The sequence below is a fragment of the Erythrolamprus reginae genome, chromosome 7 (genome assembly GCF_031021105.1).
Source record: "Erythrolamprus reginae isolate rEryReg1 chromosome 7, rEryReg1.hap1, whole genome shotgun sequence".
NCBI classification, from domain to species: Eukaryota; Metazoa; Chordata; class Lepidosauria; order Squamata; family Dipsadidae; genus Erythrolamprus; species Erythrolamprus reginae.
The window spans coordinates 67,083,121-67,099,331 of record NC_091956.1 but is presented as its reverse complement, the minus strand read 5'-3'; the positions used below and the strand labels follow the sequence as shown (position 1 = coordinate 67,099,331).

The following is a 16,211-nucleotide window of genomic DNA, read 5'->3' as shown; positions in this document are numbered from 1 at the left end:
AGAATTTGCTAATATAAGGCACACCCCAAAAATAAGGCGTAGTCAAGTTTACATACGGTACAGTGGAAAAACATACGGTACCATTCAAAGCTGTTCATAGCGGTACCGTAATAATGTGGCATCCCCTGCTGGCCCCTTCCATCGCTTTGTACCGTCCAGTACAGCAGACACAGTCTGCTGCTGTCTCACCGCCATTACAGTCTCCACTATAGTGCGTAGACTGTAGTTCCTCTGGTGGCCAGAAGCTGCAATAGCGGGAGTATACTGTTGTACCATATAAGTGCCGCCGTTTGTGTGTGTGGGTGTCATACTGACAGGTACCGTACCATAATCAGTGTACCATATGGTACACTGTCTTTGGGGATGTCAGCTTTTCTGCCTGTGAATTTGTCTTATTTGAGAAATATAAGGCACCCCCCGAAAATAAGACGTAGCACAACTTTTGGAGCAAAAATTAATATAAGACAGTATCTTATTTTCGGGGAAACACGGTACTAATGAACTGGTCCGGACAGAACATATATATACAAAACAAACAAAAACTTAGAATCTTTTTTATAATGTAGGAAAAGTTACTTACACTAATAATAAGATTTATATTTATATTTGGTTTGTTTTTCCCCACTTGTTAGCTTCAGGACTTTGTTCTTTGAAACAGATGTATTTTCACATTAGGAGTGCGTTAAAATATTTGGAAATATGCCAGTAATATAATCTTTTAACTAAGATTTGGTCAGCCCTGGGGACTGTGTGTTTGCATGCATGTGGAAGTATTTTCTGCAAGAGTTTGAGTTAGTTGTGCAACATCCTGCTACTCTGAAAAAAAATGCTGAGTAATGCTGGAACTAGCTTGTATGGCTGATGCAAACCTGTGGAATTTGCATCATCATTCAGCAAAGCTAACTTAGTATGACAAGGAAGCTTACACACAATACCGTACTGAAGTGGAGCTGGCTTCCAAAGACAGAACAACACCAAAGTAGCTGAGAGGAGAAGCAGGTGTTTTTCAGTAGCAGTTTGAAATCACTGAAAAGTTAAAGGACACCCGGGAGTTTTATACCTGTTGACACAAGCAGGTTTAAAAGCTAGAGACATGCACAGTAATTTTTAGCTAGGAAAAGGCAAAAGAGAAAAGAAAATAACAGAGAGATTTTTTTTTGTTTTAATCTTTGTAAATTGTGTGAGCTGCTCTAAAGCATGTTTAGGAAGTCTCCGGTCTCGTCATGTTCCAATGGAAGCTACTCTCAGGGACAATCTAAGTTGCCTTCAACATATGACATCAAGGCAGAACCAAGAGACAAAGTGGTGCTGAAGAAGAAAATCACTTTGCTGAGAGGAGTATCCATTATAATTGGCACTATAATTGGAGCAGGAATCTTTATCTCTCCAAAAGGGATTCTCCAGAACACTGGCACGGTGGGAATGTCCTTGACTGTCTGGACCATCTGTGGCATTCTTTCACTCTTTGGTAAGTTTTGGAAGTTTTTAATTGATCCTTGGGGTGGCTAGCTGTATTGGTGATGCTACCTACCTTCCTACCTTCCTACCTTCCTACCTTCCTACCTTCCTACCTTCCTACCTTCCTACCTTCCTACCTTCCTACCTTCCTACCTTCCTACCTTCCTACCTTCCTACCTTCCTACCCTCCTACCCTCCTACCCTCCTACCCTCCTACCCTCCTACCCTCCTACCTTCCTACCTTCCTACCCTCCTACCCACCTACCCACCTTCCCACCTTCCCTCCTACCCTCCTACCCTCCTACCCTCCTACCCTCCTACCCACCTACCCTCCTACCCTCCTACCTTCCTACCTTCCTACCTACCTTCCCACCTTCCCACCTTCCCACCTACCCTCCTACCTTCCTACCTTCCTACCTTCCTACCTTCCTACCTACCTACCTACCTACCTACATGTCTGTCTGTCTGTCAATCTATGGGATTGCTGATGCCTTGTCCCATGGTCAGTTGTCTAGGTTCCGGACGCTGGCTCCGTGGGCTCATGCGTCACCGGAAGTCTTCCCTTGCCATCTGTGGAGCCTGGGCAGGCTCACGAGCAGTGGAAGATCGAAGTCTGTCTGTCTGTCTGTCTGTCTGTCTGTCTGTCTGTCTGTCTGTCTGTCTGTCTGTCTGTCTATCTATCTATCTATCTATCTATCTATCTATCTATCTATCTATCTATCTATCTATCTATCTATCTATCTATCTCTCTCTTCATCCATCTCTCTAGCCACACAGATACTGAAGAGCAAAAGTCTGGTTAATGTACCAGTCATACTGAATGGATTTAGGTTTTTACTTTTAAAATAGATCCCCCCAAAAAAAATAGATGAAGAAAGGAGTTTCCTAAATCATAAAATCTGTTATTTTTGTTATTTTTGTACACACTTTAAAAACAAGTTGCAGCAGGCTTGCAGAATGTTCCAGCTGGAAAGGATCTTCTCAGTCTTGAGAATGTGCAGCAAAGAAAATATACCTTACTCAGTGTTGTATAAAGATAATTATTAACAGAGTAAATTTTAGCTGAATTATCTGCTGGCCTCCAACATATAGCAATATAGACTTAAAATACTTTTTTTAAATTAAATGAGACTAAACTTTTCCTGGAATTGTAGATACTGAACTGGAGTTTCTTACTTCTAACTGATCAGGAAGATTATTTGGTAACAGTAAAATCTCTAGTGCATGCTCAGAAGCAGTCTTGTAATGTGTGGCAAGCATTTTTTTTAATGCTGCTAACTTTAGTGACTCAAAGTTCTAGAGTTTTTAAATTTAAACTTTATAAATATGCATTTTCATTATTGAGCAATGTAATTTCTTCTCAGCAGTTCTATTTTTGAGGAACAGCATTAATAATCTACCTGACAATTTTGCAATGTATAAAATGGTATTGCTTAAAGATTATGATAGCAGTGTCCCAATATCTCAGAGGGTTGCCACAAAGAAAGAGTCAACCTATCCTCCAAAGCACCTGAAGCAATGGGTGAAATGCTAAACAAGGAGAGAAGCAACTTAGAACTAGGGAGAAATTTCCTGACAGTTAGAACAATTAATCAGTGGAACAGCTTGCCTCCAGAAGTTGTGAACACTCCAACACTGGAAGTTGAAGTTTTTAAGATGTTGGATAACCATCTGTCTGAAGTAGTGTAGGGTTTTCTGCCTAAGCAGGGGATTGGACTAGAAGACCTCTAACTCTGTTGTTGTTATTATTAATTGGAATTTATCTAAATGTTAATAATTATATTGGAAACATAATGTATCATTGATATTAGAATTAATATCAGTGATACATTATGTATCTTAAACTGTCCAAACAATAAACTCATTGATCACCTTAATCAGCTAAGAAGGGGACAATCCACATGACTCGATTAATTATTATACTACTTCTAGCATTAGTAACAGTGGATAAACTAAACTGAGTATCAAATATCCAGTCAAGAAGTGGAATAAACGTTGTTCTCTGTCGATATATTCTGCATGTTAAAGAGGTGAGACTTAATCCACCCTTGATAAACAAGTTGCTTTACATACACAAACTGGGTCAAAAGTAGGATGCTGAATTGACACACCAGGAATAATTATGGTTGCTTCCTTCAATCTAGTTCTTCCTGGATATCTGGATTTCAGATTTTCAGAAATCTTAGATATGGTTATAAAACATTTTGGAGTTGGAAGATATGGAAAATAGCTAGGCTGAAGAAGCTAAAGTTGATTTCCCTTGGACTTCTTATAAATTCCAGATGTCTTGTTCTGTAATGCCCAGGTAGTATGACTGGTTCTGGTAGGAACAGTCCACAATTTTTGTATAGTCCACAATTTTTGCAATATCAATATTGGTTATCTAAAATGGACAATATCCAAGGATTATCCATAAAATACATCAGAACTTCTTATAATGATATTGTTTCACTTATGCTGCTTGTTTTTATTACGGAATGACAAAGGAACATAAATATTTTTTAATCTTCTGAAATTTGCAAAGTACAAATGTTTTCTGATAAATTCACTGTGAATGAATTCAGCAATAAATCCTTCTTTCTAGTATTAAGTATGATTAACACTGCCTACAAACTATTCCATTTTCCATTTTTGTTCCTTATGGGGTTTTAAGACTTGAATTATTAAATTAAACAAAATTAATCTATTAATCCAATCTGGCCTATTATTTTCTTAGAACATTTTCTTAGAAATCAGGCTAATTTTTATTTTTAATTATTGATACATTTATCTAGGTTTCTCTTTTAATTTCTATTGAGAATTATTTAGAGAAGAGGCCAAGAGATGTACTGATTTGATTAAATATAAAGAAACATAGTTTCTAAAGTTTAGATTTAATTCATTTATTTTTTACCTTTGTGGAAGCTAAGTTCAAGTTGGTGCACATGCAAGATCCTCCCCTCTATTTCCACAACAAAACTTCTGAATGAGGAAATTACTGTCCTCAAATGGGCTATGATAGAATGATATTTGAATAGAAAAATACAAGAGGGAGAAGGGTAAAATAATTAAAATATGTCCATATGAATAGCCAGTGAAATTCTGCAATAATTTTAGAATGATTGTTGGTTATTGATACTCTATCAAATGTAAAATGACAAATATTTATCAGAAAAATGTTTTTACACTGTTCCTTGTATGGAAATATTTTGTATTATTCTTATTCTTATTCTTATTATTTATTAGATTTATATGCTGCCCTTCTCTGAAGACTCGGGGCGGCTCACAACAATAATAGAAACAATATAACAGTGAGACAAATCTAATATTAAAAATAAAACATATCTAAAACCCCAGCAATTAAAACCATACAACACATACATACCAAACATAAAATATAAAAGCCTGGGGGAGGATGTCTCAGTTCCCCCATGCCTGGTGATAAAGGTGGGTCTTGAGTAATTTGCGAAAGACAAGGAGGGTGGGGGCCGTTCTAATCTCTGGGGGGAGTTGATTGCAGAGGGCCGGGGCCGCCACAGAGAAGGCTCTTCCCCTGGGGCCCGCCAAATGACATTGTTTGGTCGACGGGACCCGGAGAAGGCCAACTCTGTGGGACATTATCGGCCGCTGGAATTCGTGTAGTAGAAGGCGGTTTCGGAGGTATTCTGGTCCAATGCCATGTAGGGCTTTAAAGTTCATTACCAACACTTTGAATTGTGACCGGAAACTGATCAGCAGCCAATGCAGGCCACGGAGTGTTGCAGAAATGTGGGCAAATCTAGGGAGCCCCACGATGGCTCGCGCGGCCGCATTCTGCACGATCTGAAGTTTCTGAACACTTTTCAAGGGTAGCTCCATGTAGAAAGCGTTGCAGTAATTGAACCTCGAGGTGATGAGGGCATGAAAAGAAAAAAAGGACAATTAAATAGTTAAGAATTTTAAAGTATTTTAAAGTTTGAAATGTGCAGACTTTAATAGTTTACAACATGCGTAACGTGTTGTATGAACAATGTAACTTTTTGCCTTGAGTAACAGTGGAGTTTTTACACTGAGGATCAATAGGCAAGGCTAATTTTATACTGTTTAAGGATAGGTGTTTAATACATCAAATGGGCATGTAAATGTTTGACTACAATTCTACTGTAAAACTCACAATATTGTATGGTGGTATCAAGAGGTATGCATAATTTCTAGTTGATATGGTATAATTATAATAATGAATTTGTCCCATAGCAGAAAATCTTCTATGACACTTAAAAAATCATTGCAATGACAAAATTGACATTTGTCAGTTCAAAAATACATAATATATGGATTGGATTGGCACATATACTATGCAGATACATTATGACATTCTAGGTTCTTGGGAAGAACTTGATGCCTCTGACAAATAGAACTAGCAGCTGTTACTTCACATTGTTGTGAACTGATAACAATAATTAGGTATTTACAATGTTTGATATAACACATATTTTAAAAAGGGAAGTCTTCTGGGAAGGCTTTATAGGTGGACAATGATGTGAAATCCAGTCTAAATATCTGAGTGACTGTGATTGATAGAAGATTAAATTTATATATAAAATATATATATAAAAAAATTCCCTATATGCTCACCTGGACTGATCTTGCATTAATGACTGAAAAAGAAATGTAAATAATTGTCATCTTGTTACACGGATATTTCAAACACCAAGGAAATAAAAATCTGCTAATGATAACAAATGAACATCCTCCCTTTGATTATGAAACTTTTTGATAAACCTTGTCAAATCAATAATTTAAAATTAATTCTTTTTATAGGTGCTCTCTGCTATGCAGAATTAGGCACAAGTATTAAGAAATCTGGTGGGCATTACACATATATCCTTGAAGCTTTTGGTCCACTTCCTGCATTTGTAAGAGTGTGGGTAGAATTACTCATCATACGGTAAGTAAACGTAAGTTTTGGGTTGTTGTCATTTTAGTCCTTATGTGCTTTGAAAATCAAAGAACAGTTATAAATATAATAACAGTAGACATAATCTATTGATTTTCCTTTCTTAAGTTTTCCTTCACGTGCTTGCTTTCCAAGATTTTATAGGAGTATCTGCAGTAATGGGCTGGCAAACCTTTTACTGCCACACTGTGGGTATGGCTTATTTTGTGGGTGTGGCTTGATGGTCATGTGACTGGGTAGGAGTGGCTTGCCAGCCATGTGACTAGGTAGGAGTGGCTTGAACGATCATCATCGTTCAAGTGAACTGTTAAGCCCTCCACAACCTCACCAGTGTCACTCACTGGGGTGACAATTTGCTTCATGTTCCCCCTGCTTTCCTTCCTGTGTTGCCCCCTGCCTCAGGCTGGGTAGATAGGTGAATGGGTGCCGATCAGCTGTTGAGAAAAGAAGGGGGAGGAAAGGGGCCTCCTGCAACTCCTGCCCGTGTTGGTCTCCCTGCCGCTTTCCAAGGAGGAGGAGGAGGAAGATGGTAGGGGAGCATTTAAAAATATCGGAAAGCGGAGTGAGAATTACATGGTTATTATTGCTACACAATGCCTTTTCATCTTAGCTGTGGGCAGAGTGAGTGTTTTGCAAGGAGAGAAAGACTGCAGCCCAGACCGCTTTGCGGCTTGCTTGCTTGCTTGCTTGCTTGCTTGCTTGCTTGCTTGCTTGCTTGCTTGCTTGCTTGCTTGCTTGCTTGCTTGCTTGCTTGCTTGCTTGCTTGCTTGCTTGCTTGCTTACTTACTTACTTACTTACTTACTTACTTACTTACTTACTTACTTACTTATTTATTTATTAGATTTGTATGCCGCCCCTCTCCGTAGACTCAGGGCGGCTAACAACACAATAAAACAGTTCATGACAAAACTAATAATTTACAATTTAAAATATTTTTAAAAACCCTTTATTAAGCAAACATGCATACAAACATACCATACATAAATTGTATAGGCCCGGGGGAGATATCTCAGTTCCCCCATGCCTGACAACAAAGGTGAGTTTTAAGGAGTTTGCGGAAGGCAAGGAGGGTAGGGGCAGTTCTAATCTCTGGGGGGAGCTGGTTCCAGAGAGTCGGGGCCACCACAGAGAAGGCTCTTCCCCTGGCTTGACTCAGCTCTCCTTTTTCCCCCTGCTGCTGTTGTGCACTCCTCACTTTTTTCCTCTTTCCTCCTTCCTGGCCTTGGGAGGTGGCCATGTGAGGCTGGAGGGGAGCTGGGCAGGAGAGAGGGAAGCTCATCTGAGGCCAGGAAGGAGGAAAGAGGAAAAAAGCAAGGAGTGCAGATGCAGCAGCAGCAACAGGGGTAAAAAAAAGAGACCCCAGCCAAAACCGATAATCCCAGAAGTGACTGACACCAGTTAGCTGGAGCTGGGCACGCAGTTTCATTTCTGCCAGTGGAACTGAGTTCCACCCTGTCCTGCTTGCTGCCCATCCCTGAGTATCTGATGTACTTTTATTAACAGATATAAGTTATAGAAAATTTAATTTATTCTGATTAGGTTACCAGATTATACATATAAACACACACATGTGATAAATACACCCACACCCACACTCAGACCCACATATATTTGTAGATTTTCATGGGTATAGGTAGGTAGGTCTTAGTAATGGTTGAGCTATCAAGTTATTACTTAGGATCCATTATGGACATAAATGCATTCTGGACATTAGATATCTATATTGTTTGATATATATTTAAATTTAATAGAGACACAAAATTAGTGGTTTTTGCATTCCTTAGATTAGAAAAATAACCTCTTTCTTTTTTTCTAGCCCTGCTGCTACAGCAGTAATCTCTCTGGCATTTGGGACCTACATATTGGAACCATTTTTTATACAATGTGAAATCCCTGACCTCGCTATTAAACTCATTACAGCTGTAGGAATCAGTAAGTACTGAATTTTGATAGAAAAAGATTAGGGAGATGATAAGTAACTGATCATTAAAATCAATTCTTTATTTAACGGTGGAATACAGAAATCAAATGCATTCAAAGAATCTATCCAACTTAACAATTTGCATCAGTTTGAAAAATTGTTTGATTTGGGATATCCAAATGCATTTGGAAAAGATCTTTTTTTATTTTCCAAATTGATTACTACAGTTAATCCAATCAGTCATATTGAATTTTCTTCAGATATTTGGAATCAAATATCTGAAGCGAAGCTTTAATCAGTGCTCGGCAACTCAATGCTTCATAATGTGGGAGTTACTATGACTGTGTTTTATTAGAAATTAAATTAATGTGAACTTTGATAGAATAGAATGATGTGTGGTAACCTCTATTGGATTTTTATAGATTGCATTGAATGTATTGAGGGGGTTATTTTAAAAATAGAAAACGAGACATAAAACAAAAGGAAGGAATTCAAGTGGATTTATTAGAACAAGTTTACAGTAGATGCATTATTTCTGGTAAACCTTAAGAGACTTTTGCTGATTAGTATGGAAGATGAGGTTTTAAAAATTTGTTTGTAGAGAATGAAGTGAGGTACGGAATGAAGAGATTGTTTGTTGCATTTAAAGATATGGTAATACATTGTTAAAATTGTTTATACTCCTTTAGGACAAAGGAAAAAGTTTTCATACCAAAATAAGTCATTGGGAATTATTTGGAACAACATTATTTTTAAAATTAAATAACATATGATTAACTCTATGTCGGTGTATGTTCAAAGGGGAAGAAGGCTGTTATAAAACTACACCCAACTAAACTCTGAGTTAAGAAAAAATGGGAAACCCATTCTCTTTTTGAAGTTCAGTACCCAATGGATTAGCTATTTTAGTGAGATATCTATTCAGATAACATGTTACAAGAATGTAAAGAATGCAAAATATAACAAATTGAAGTTGTAATACAGTGAACCCTCAAGTTTCGCGTCCTCAAGTATCGCGAAAGGGCTATTTCGCGAGTTTTCAACCCGGAAGTAAACTCCACCATCTGCGCATGCATGCCCTTCCACGCATGCGTAGATGGTGGAGTTTCCCCACCGGGCAGAGGCTTCCCTGGGTCTTCCCCCTTCCCCCAGAGGCTTCCCTGGGACACCCCAGCTCCGCTCCCCAGCTGGGAGGCGGATCTAGGGAGTCCCCACCGCGCGCGCGCGTTGCTGGGGAAAGCGCGCGCGCTTGGGGACATCCCAGCTCCGCTCCCCAGCTGGGAGGCGGATCTAGGGAGTCCCCACCGCGCGCGCGTTGCTGGGGAAAGCGTGCGCGCTTGGGGACATCCCAGCTCTGCTCCCCAGCTGGGAGGCGGATCTAGGGAGTCCCCACCGCGCGCGCATTGCTGGGGAAAGCGCGCGCGCTTGGGGACATCCCAGCTCCGCTCCCCAGCTGGGAGGCGGATCTAGGGAGTCCCCACTGCGCGCGCGTTGCTGGGGAAAGCGCGCGCGCTTGGGGACATCCCAGCTCCGCTCCCCAGCTGGGAGGCGGATCTAGGGAGTCCCCAAGCGCGCGCGCACCCCAGGCGCGAGCAACGGGGTGGGCGGGCGAAGGGCGGGCGGCAGTGGAAGCAAAAACACCATCTGCGCACGCGCAGATGGTGTTTTTACTTCCGCACCACTACTTCGCTAAAAATCGATCATCGCGTGGGGTCCTGGAACGGAACCCTCGCGATGATCGAGGGTTCACTGTATAAGGAAAAAGCTGGAACCTTTTTAAAAGGTTCAAAATTTTAAGATGTTGAAAGTTACAAACTTGTGAAGTATGTAGCTTTAGGTGTTAAGCATTGGAATTCAATTTTTAATCTTGCAATGTTTTAGGAGTTGGTTATTAGATATAGACCATCTCTGTCATTCTGAATACTGTGGTATCTCTGATTTCAGAGGCTCATATATTGGGCATTTGGGAGACAGACTTTTCTTGCTTTGCTCCAGGCTATGGAATGTATTCCTTCAGAGGTTGTACAGTATTTCCACCTTAGAAGACAGATAACTTGTATCATTTTGGCAGATCACTAAACATTAATGATTGAATATTTTATCCTGCTTTGAGTGTTCCACAAGAAAATAGTAACTACATGTAAACATCATACAATCATAGAACTGGATAGTTGTCTGTTCTGCCAGCGTGTTTCAATCGCCCATAATTACAGGGTAATTAGTCCAGGAAGACACACACCACACGATAAAAGAAAACCCCAAAAGTTTTTATAAACAGAAAAACAGAAACAGCTCGCTTTTTAAATATCAAAGGGATTTTCTGGTACACACAAGGCACAGGTTAAATGCAATCCAATTGCTCACCCCATAACTGGGAAATTGAATCCAATTCTAAAGTCCAGAGAGTCCACACACAATCTTGAACAGCACAAAAACCACAATCTTGATGAAATAATGAATCAGATAAACTGCCATGAGGCTAAAACACCAGGCTACACTTTTATCTGTAGCACTAATTACAGCAGCCCCACCCAACCACAGGTGGCCTCATTTTCTCTTGTAATAATCCTTCAGTTGTTGTCTCCTATGCATCACTCTATGCATGCATGGATGTGTCATTAATTCTTGTTCAGAATCCAGGGATGATACAGATGTTTGATCTCCTCCTGGGAGCAAAACGGGCCTGCGGCATGTGGATGTCTCCCCCACATCCACCTCCACATTCCTTGGGTCAGGAGCTGGGCCAGAGCTAACCACAACAGTTGTCTATAACTGAAATTACAGAAAATAGAAATATTAATAGGCCTAAGTCCTGATGAGACCATAGATGTATGCAATGGATTTTTTGTTATTAAAATGCAAAAATACTGGCATCTAGATAGTAAAAAATTAATGGATTAAAATCAGAGTTGTGATTCAGCAGGTTCTGACCAGTTCTGGAAAACCAGTAGTGGAAATTTTGAATAGTTTGGAGAACTGGCAAATATCAACTCTGACTTGCCCTGCCTCCATCTATTCTCTGCCTCCCAAGTCCCAGCTGATCAGGAGGAAATGTGGATTTTGCCGTAAACTTTCCTGGAATGAGGTGGAAATGGAGATGTTACAGTATCCTTTCCCTTCCACCTTCACCAAGCCACACCCACTGAATTACACCATGCCCACAAAACTGGTGGTAATTTTTTTTTAATCATACCACTAATTAAAATTATGACAATAAAGGTTGTTTTGTATAGTTCTGCTTTGCCCTGCGCTATCTTAGTAAAGCTTTTATCTCAATTCACTTGGGATATGGATATATATATAAGCTACTGGTCTCTATTCTAATTTACAAATTTCACTTCTTTGTTCTAAGAAAATTGCAATGGTTGTTTTGGGGAAAGCTTTACTGCCTCTATTAATTAATAAAGAATTTAGCACTCCCGTTTATAGGGATTCTGCAAATGATCATTTTACTAAGGAAAAGGTGGCCTTTTGGCTTGCAGAAAGAGATGTAGTCATGAAGCTTTAATAACGGGATATTCCACTTTAGGCATATATCATGTGGTTTGTGAGCACTGCTGAGGTTAATGAAGCACTTTAGAACTACTGCAAGGCAAAAATGTATAGAAAGATGCTATAAAATATTAACCTGTATGTGTTTTATAACTTTTGCAACATATTGAACAACAATAATAACAACAAAATGTCTGGTCATATGTACCATCTAATATTTCTGATGATAACATTTCTAAGGAAAATATGTAAGATATGTAGTGTCTCTCGGATTGGTGTATTTGGGATACAATTTACATAGGATCGATGTGTATGTCCATTGGTCTCTGCCTGGTTTTTGTTATTCTTAGAGGGCATAGCTACTAAGACAATTAAGAAACTGATGCAGCAAAAAACCATTAAATGTGTTTTATTTATTTAAATTAGTACTTAATTCTCTTTATATGCTGGCCAGTGAACAGTATTAGGATTTTTAAAAGTTATATGCCTTTTATGGTTCCTACCGGACCTTAATATAGAAACTGAAGAATAAAAACTGCAGAAAACTATGAATGCTAATATTTGTCTTTTGTGCAAGCATAAACTTATAGGCTGCTAAATATGATATAGCCAAACTCAGCATATTTATTTATTAGAGGTGTATTCCACCTTTTGTATAAGAATGTAAGTCACTAAATATAGTGCTCTCTCAATCTACCATATATTATCTATATTGTATATTAAAATTAATATCTATGCATTAAAAGATACACACACTTTCTGCAACTGCTTAATACCCTCTGCCACCTCTCTTCTTCAAGCAGTACTTTGTGAGTCGTGGAAAATTCCAAATAATTAGCCACTTTAGAGTTGGGAAGTGGAGCCCATCAGAGTGAATGATTGAAATTCCCTGCAATGATCCCTAGTATCTACCAGAAATCTAAAGCCATTCTTTCTTGGAAGGATTCATTTGAGATTTATTCTTCATGATTATCTATTTGGCCAAAAGACAAGGTGCATTAATGGTGGAGGTGGGTTTCAGCAGGTATATATATATGTTGTTTTGTTTTTTGCTGAATTTGAAAATTAAGGGAGACTAGGATAGATCTATTTTGGCCTTATTTTTGCCTCATCAGCTAGCCGTACCCTCACTGGGACACAAAAATATGTAACCCTTCCCTGGTGCAGAGCTGAAGGGATTGGATACTGTAGCCTAGAGGTTAATTCTCTGCCTTACAAGGCAAAGGTTGCAGGTTCAAGTCCCAGTGACGGTATGGCTAGCTGATGAGGCCAAAATAAGGCCAAAATAGATCTATCCTAGTCTCCCTTAATTTTCAAATTCATCAAAAAACAAAACAACACATATAGATAGAATTGTCAGCTATCAATAAAATTAACTGCCTTGGAAATGGCCCTGGGTTGGGCCAAGAGGCAAAAAAGGAGCTGTGATGTTCCTTCATTACAACAGGGTGATTCGACACAAATATATATATATATATATATATATATATATATATATATATGTGTGTGTGTGTGTGTGTGTGTGTGTGTGTGTGTGTGTGTGTCACATGTTTAAGCTGAATTTGAAAATTAAGGGAGACTAGGATAGATCTATTTCGGCCTTATTTTGGCCTCATCAGCTAGCCATACCCACTGGGACTTGAACCTGCAACCTTTGCCTTGTAAGGCAGAGAATTATCCTCTAGGCTACAGTATCCAATCCCTTCAGCTAGATAGATAGATAGATAGATAGAGATAGATAGATAGATAGATAGATAGATAGATAGATAGATAGATAGAGATCTATAGATATATATAATTTATTAGACTTGGGGCAGCTCACAACATATGAAAAACAGTATACACCAAGATAATAATTAAAGTTAAAATTAAGAATTACATTTAAAAAAGAAACTAAAAAGCTTATTAACATGCACACGTCCCATTCAACAAACTTACTATATATTCATTGGCCCGAGGGTAGAATCTAATGACTCTAAGCTTGATGGCATAAGTGAGTCTTTTAACTATTATGGAAGGTGGGGAGGGTGGAAGCAACACGAATCCCTGGGGGGAGTTGATTCCATGTATATATACATGCACACACACACACACACACACACACACACACATATACACACACAGATACACCAAAGTTTAATTAAACCAAATAGGAAATAAATCTGAATAGAAAAGTAAAATCAAGGAGTTTTTTTGGTACTCTCTGAGCTTGTTTGTTTTCTTGTAGATGTTTCATTACCCAAAGTAGCAAACACCATCAATGCTAGTCACTTGGTTAATGGTCTTCAAACTTGGCAATTTTAAGACTTGTGGACTTCAACTCTCAAAATTCTCAGAGAATTCTGAGAGTTGAAGTCCACAAGTCCACAAATCCTAAAATTGCCAGGTTTGAAGACCTCTGGTCTGGAAGAAAAAAAGCAAGCTCAGAGAGCACCAAGGATTCCTCATTTGAGCTACAAATATTTTTCTTTATAAGTAAAATTAAGTCTGGTTTAAATTTTGAGTTACAGCAACCCATCTATTATCAAAACGAGTTCTACAATGAGGACCAATTATGAGGCTAAGATGATTGAAAGTAGTTTGAAAGATGGATTAGATTTTTAGTTGATGGTACTTAAAGGTTTTTTAAAAGTTTTTTTTAATAAGCTATAAGAAGGCTGCTCATTAAAGGTTACTAAGGGTAATAATGTGAGTTGTTCTGCTAATGCCCTAGGATGCATAGTGGGAGAGGTTCTGCCTAACAGAGCTTTTATGGTGCTTTTGGATGGATGAGAAATACTTTCTTTTAACTTTTCTTTTTCTTTTTCTCCAGCGGTTGTAATGGTCCTGAATAGTATGAGTGTCAGCTGGAGTGCCCGCATTCAGATTTTCCTAACCTTTTGCAAGCTTGTAGCAATTTTGATAATTATAGTCCCTGGAGTTATGCAGCTAATTAGAGGTATGAACTGAAAAGTAAATGCTACTTTATGTGCTTTCATCTCCCGCCTTCCCATTCTTGCCCCTACCAAAAATTGCTTATGCCAGCAAAAAATTTTAATTAGTCTCTGCTTGTTTAATTTAAGTCCCATACTGTCAGGTAAATATCTGGAAGTAAAACTTACATTGCAGCATCTGGCTATGAGATCATACTGAGTCTCCATCTATCATTTTTAAATGTTGGACCTAAAGATTGTTTCTTGCAAATCAAGCAAATAGGGTCTCAAAGATTCTTGTAAACATGGAAGACTCAAGCTTCTAAACAATGTATTTTATATAGAACAGTGTAGTGTATTTGCAATACAACTTTATAGCCTTTCTCTTTATTGGAAACATTATTTTATAAAGAACCACTCCCACTAATTGGTGTTCGCTCTTAAAATGTTTCTTAAGTAGAGTGTTTGAAGTTATTTACGTAGATAAGTGAATTCCATTTCTTCAAACTGGTGTTGGCTACAGTGATATTAGCAGATGCTAATATTGTAGCAGATGCTAGTCATAGTCATTGGGGGTTCTTGTTTTTTAGACTTTTTAAAATGTATTATTGTTATTTTAGATTCTAACTATTAGATTTCTCATTGTATATTGTTTTTATCATTGCTGTGAGCCGCCCCGAGTCTACGGAGACGGGCGGCATACAAATCTAATTAATAATAATAATAATAATAATAATAATAATAATAATAGTAGTAGTAGTAGTAGTAGTAGTAGTAGTAGTAGTAGTAGTAAAATCTCTAATGGTGTGGATTTACTACAATAATAATATTTTATCACCATTATTCCAACACTATTTCTTCATTATGAAAAGCGGAATGAAGTACATTTTAGAATAAGTCACAGTTTCTATTACATTCCAATATAATATTCCAATATGAGACGAGGTGGCCCAGTGGGTAGGGCACAGTACTGCAGGCCACTAAAGCTGACTGCTAGATCTGCAGGTCAGAGGTTCAAATCTCCTCACCGGCTCAAGGTTGACTTAGCCTCCCACCCTTCCGAGATGTGTAAAATGAGGACCCGAATTTGATCCTGTGACTCCTGAAGATGTGGACAAGGCTGTGTGAGCGATGAGTTCCTCCATGTGTTTGTTGGACCTGTGCTCCTTTTGGTTTGGTTTTGGCCAGCAGGGAGGTGACCTGAAGCTGGCTCTAGACTTTGGTTGATGCCTCCTTAAGGGAGGGGTCCTTCCCACAACCATTAAAGAAAGTGGTTGTGAGGCCCCTCCTCAAGAAGCCTTCCCTAGATCCAGCATAATTAAAGAACTCTTGTCCAGTCTCCAGCAAACCCTTTGTGTGAAAGGTTGTAGAGAAAGTGGTTGTGCCCCAACTCCTATGGTCATTGGCAACGGTCTACAGCACGGAAACTGCTTTGATCACTCTGATGGATGTTCTCTGGTGAGACCAAGATGGGGAGTTATTCCTCCATCTTGGTGCTACTTGACCTCTCAG

At 38.8% G+C, this 16,211-nt stretch overlaps 1 protein-coding gene across 1 annotated transcript in view; it reads left to right on the top strand.

The window, feature by feature from the left end:
* Positions 1–909: 909 nt before the first annotated feature.
* SLC7A11 (solute carrier family 7 member 11) overlaps positions 910–16,211 on the top strand; it is a 76,731-nt gene continuing 61,429 nt past the window's right edge. Inside the window, exons 1-4 of the mRNA XM_070756636.1 lie at positions 910–1,468; positions 6,238–6,364; positions 8,191–8,306; positions 14,600–14,725. Of these exons, the coding sequence (XP_070612737.1) occupies positions 1,198–1,468; positions 6,238–6,364; positions 8,191–8,306; positions 14,600–14,725 (640 nt within the window). The 5' untranslated portion in view covers positions 910–1,197. The remainder of the gene's footprint in view (positions 1,469–6,237; positions 6,365–8,190; positions 8,307–14,599; positions 14,726–16,211) is intronic.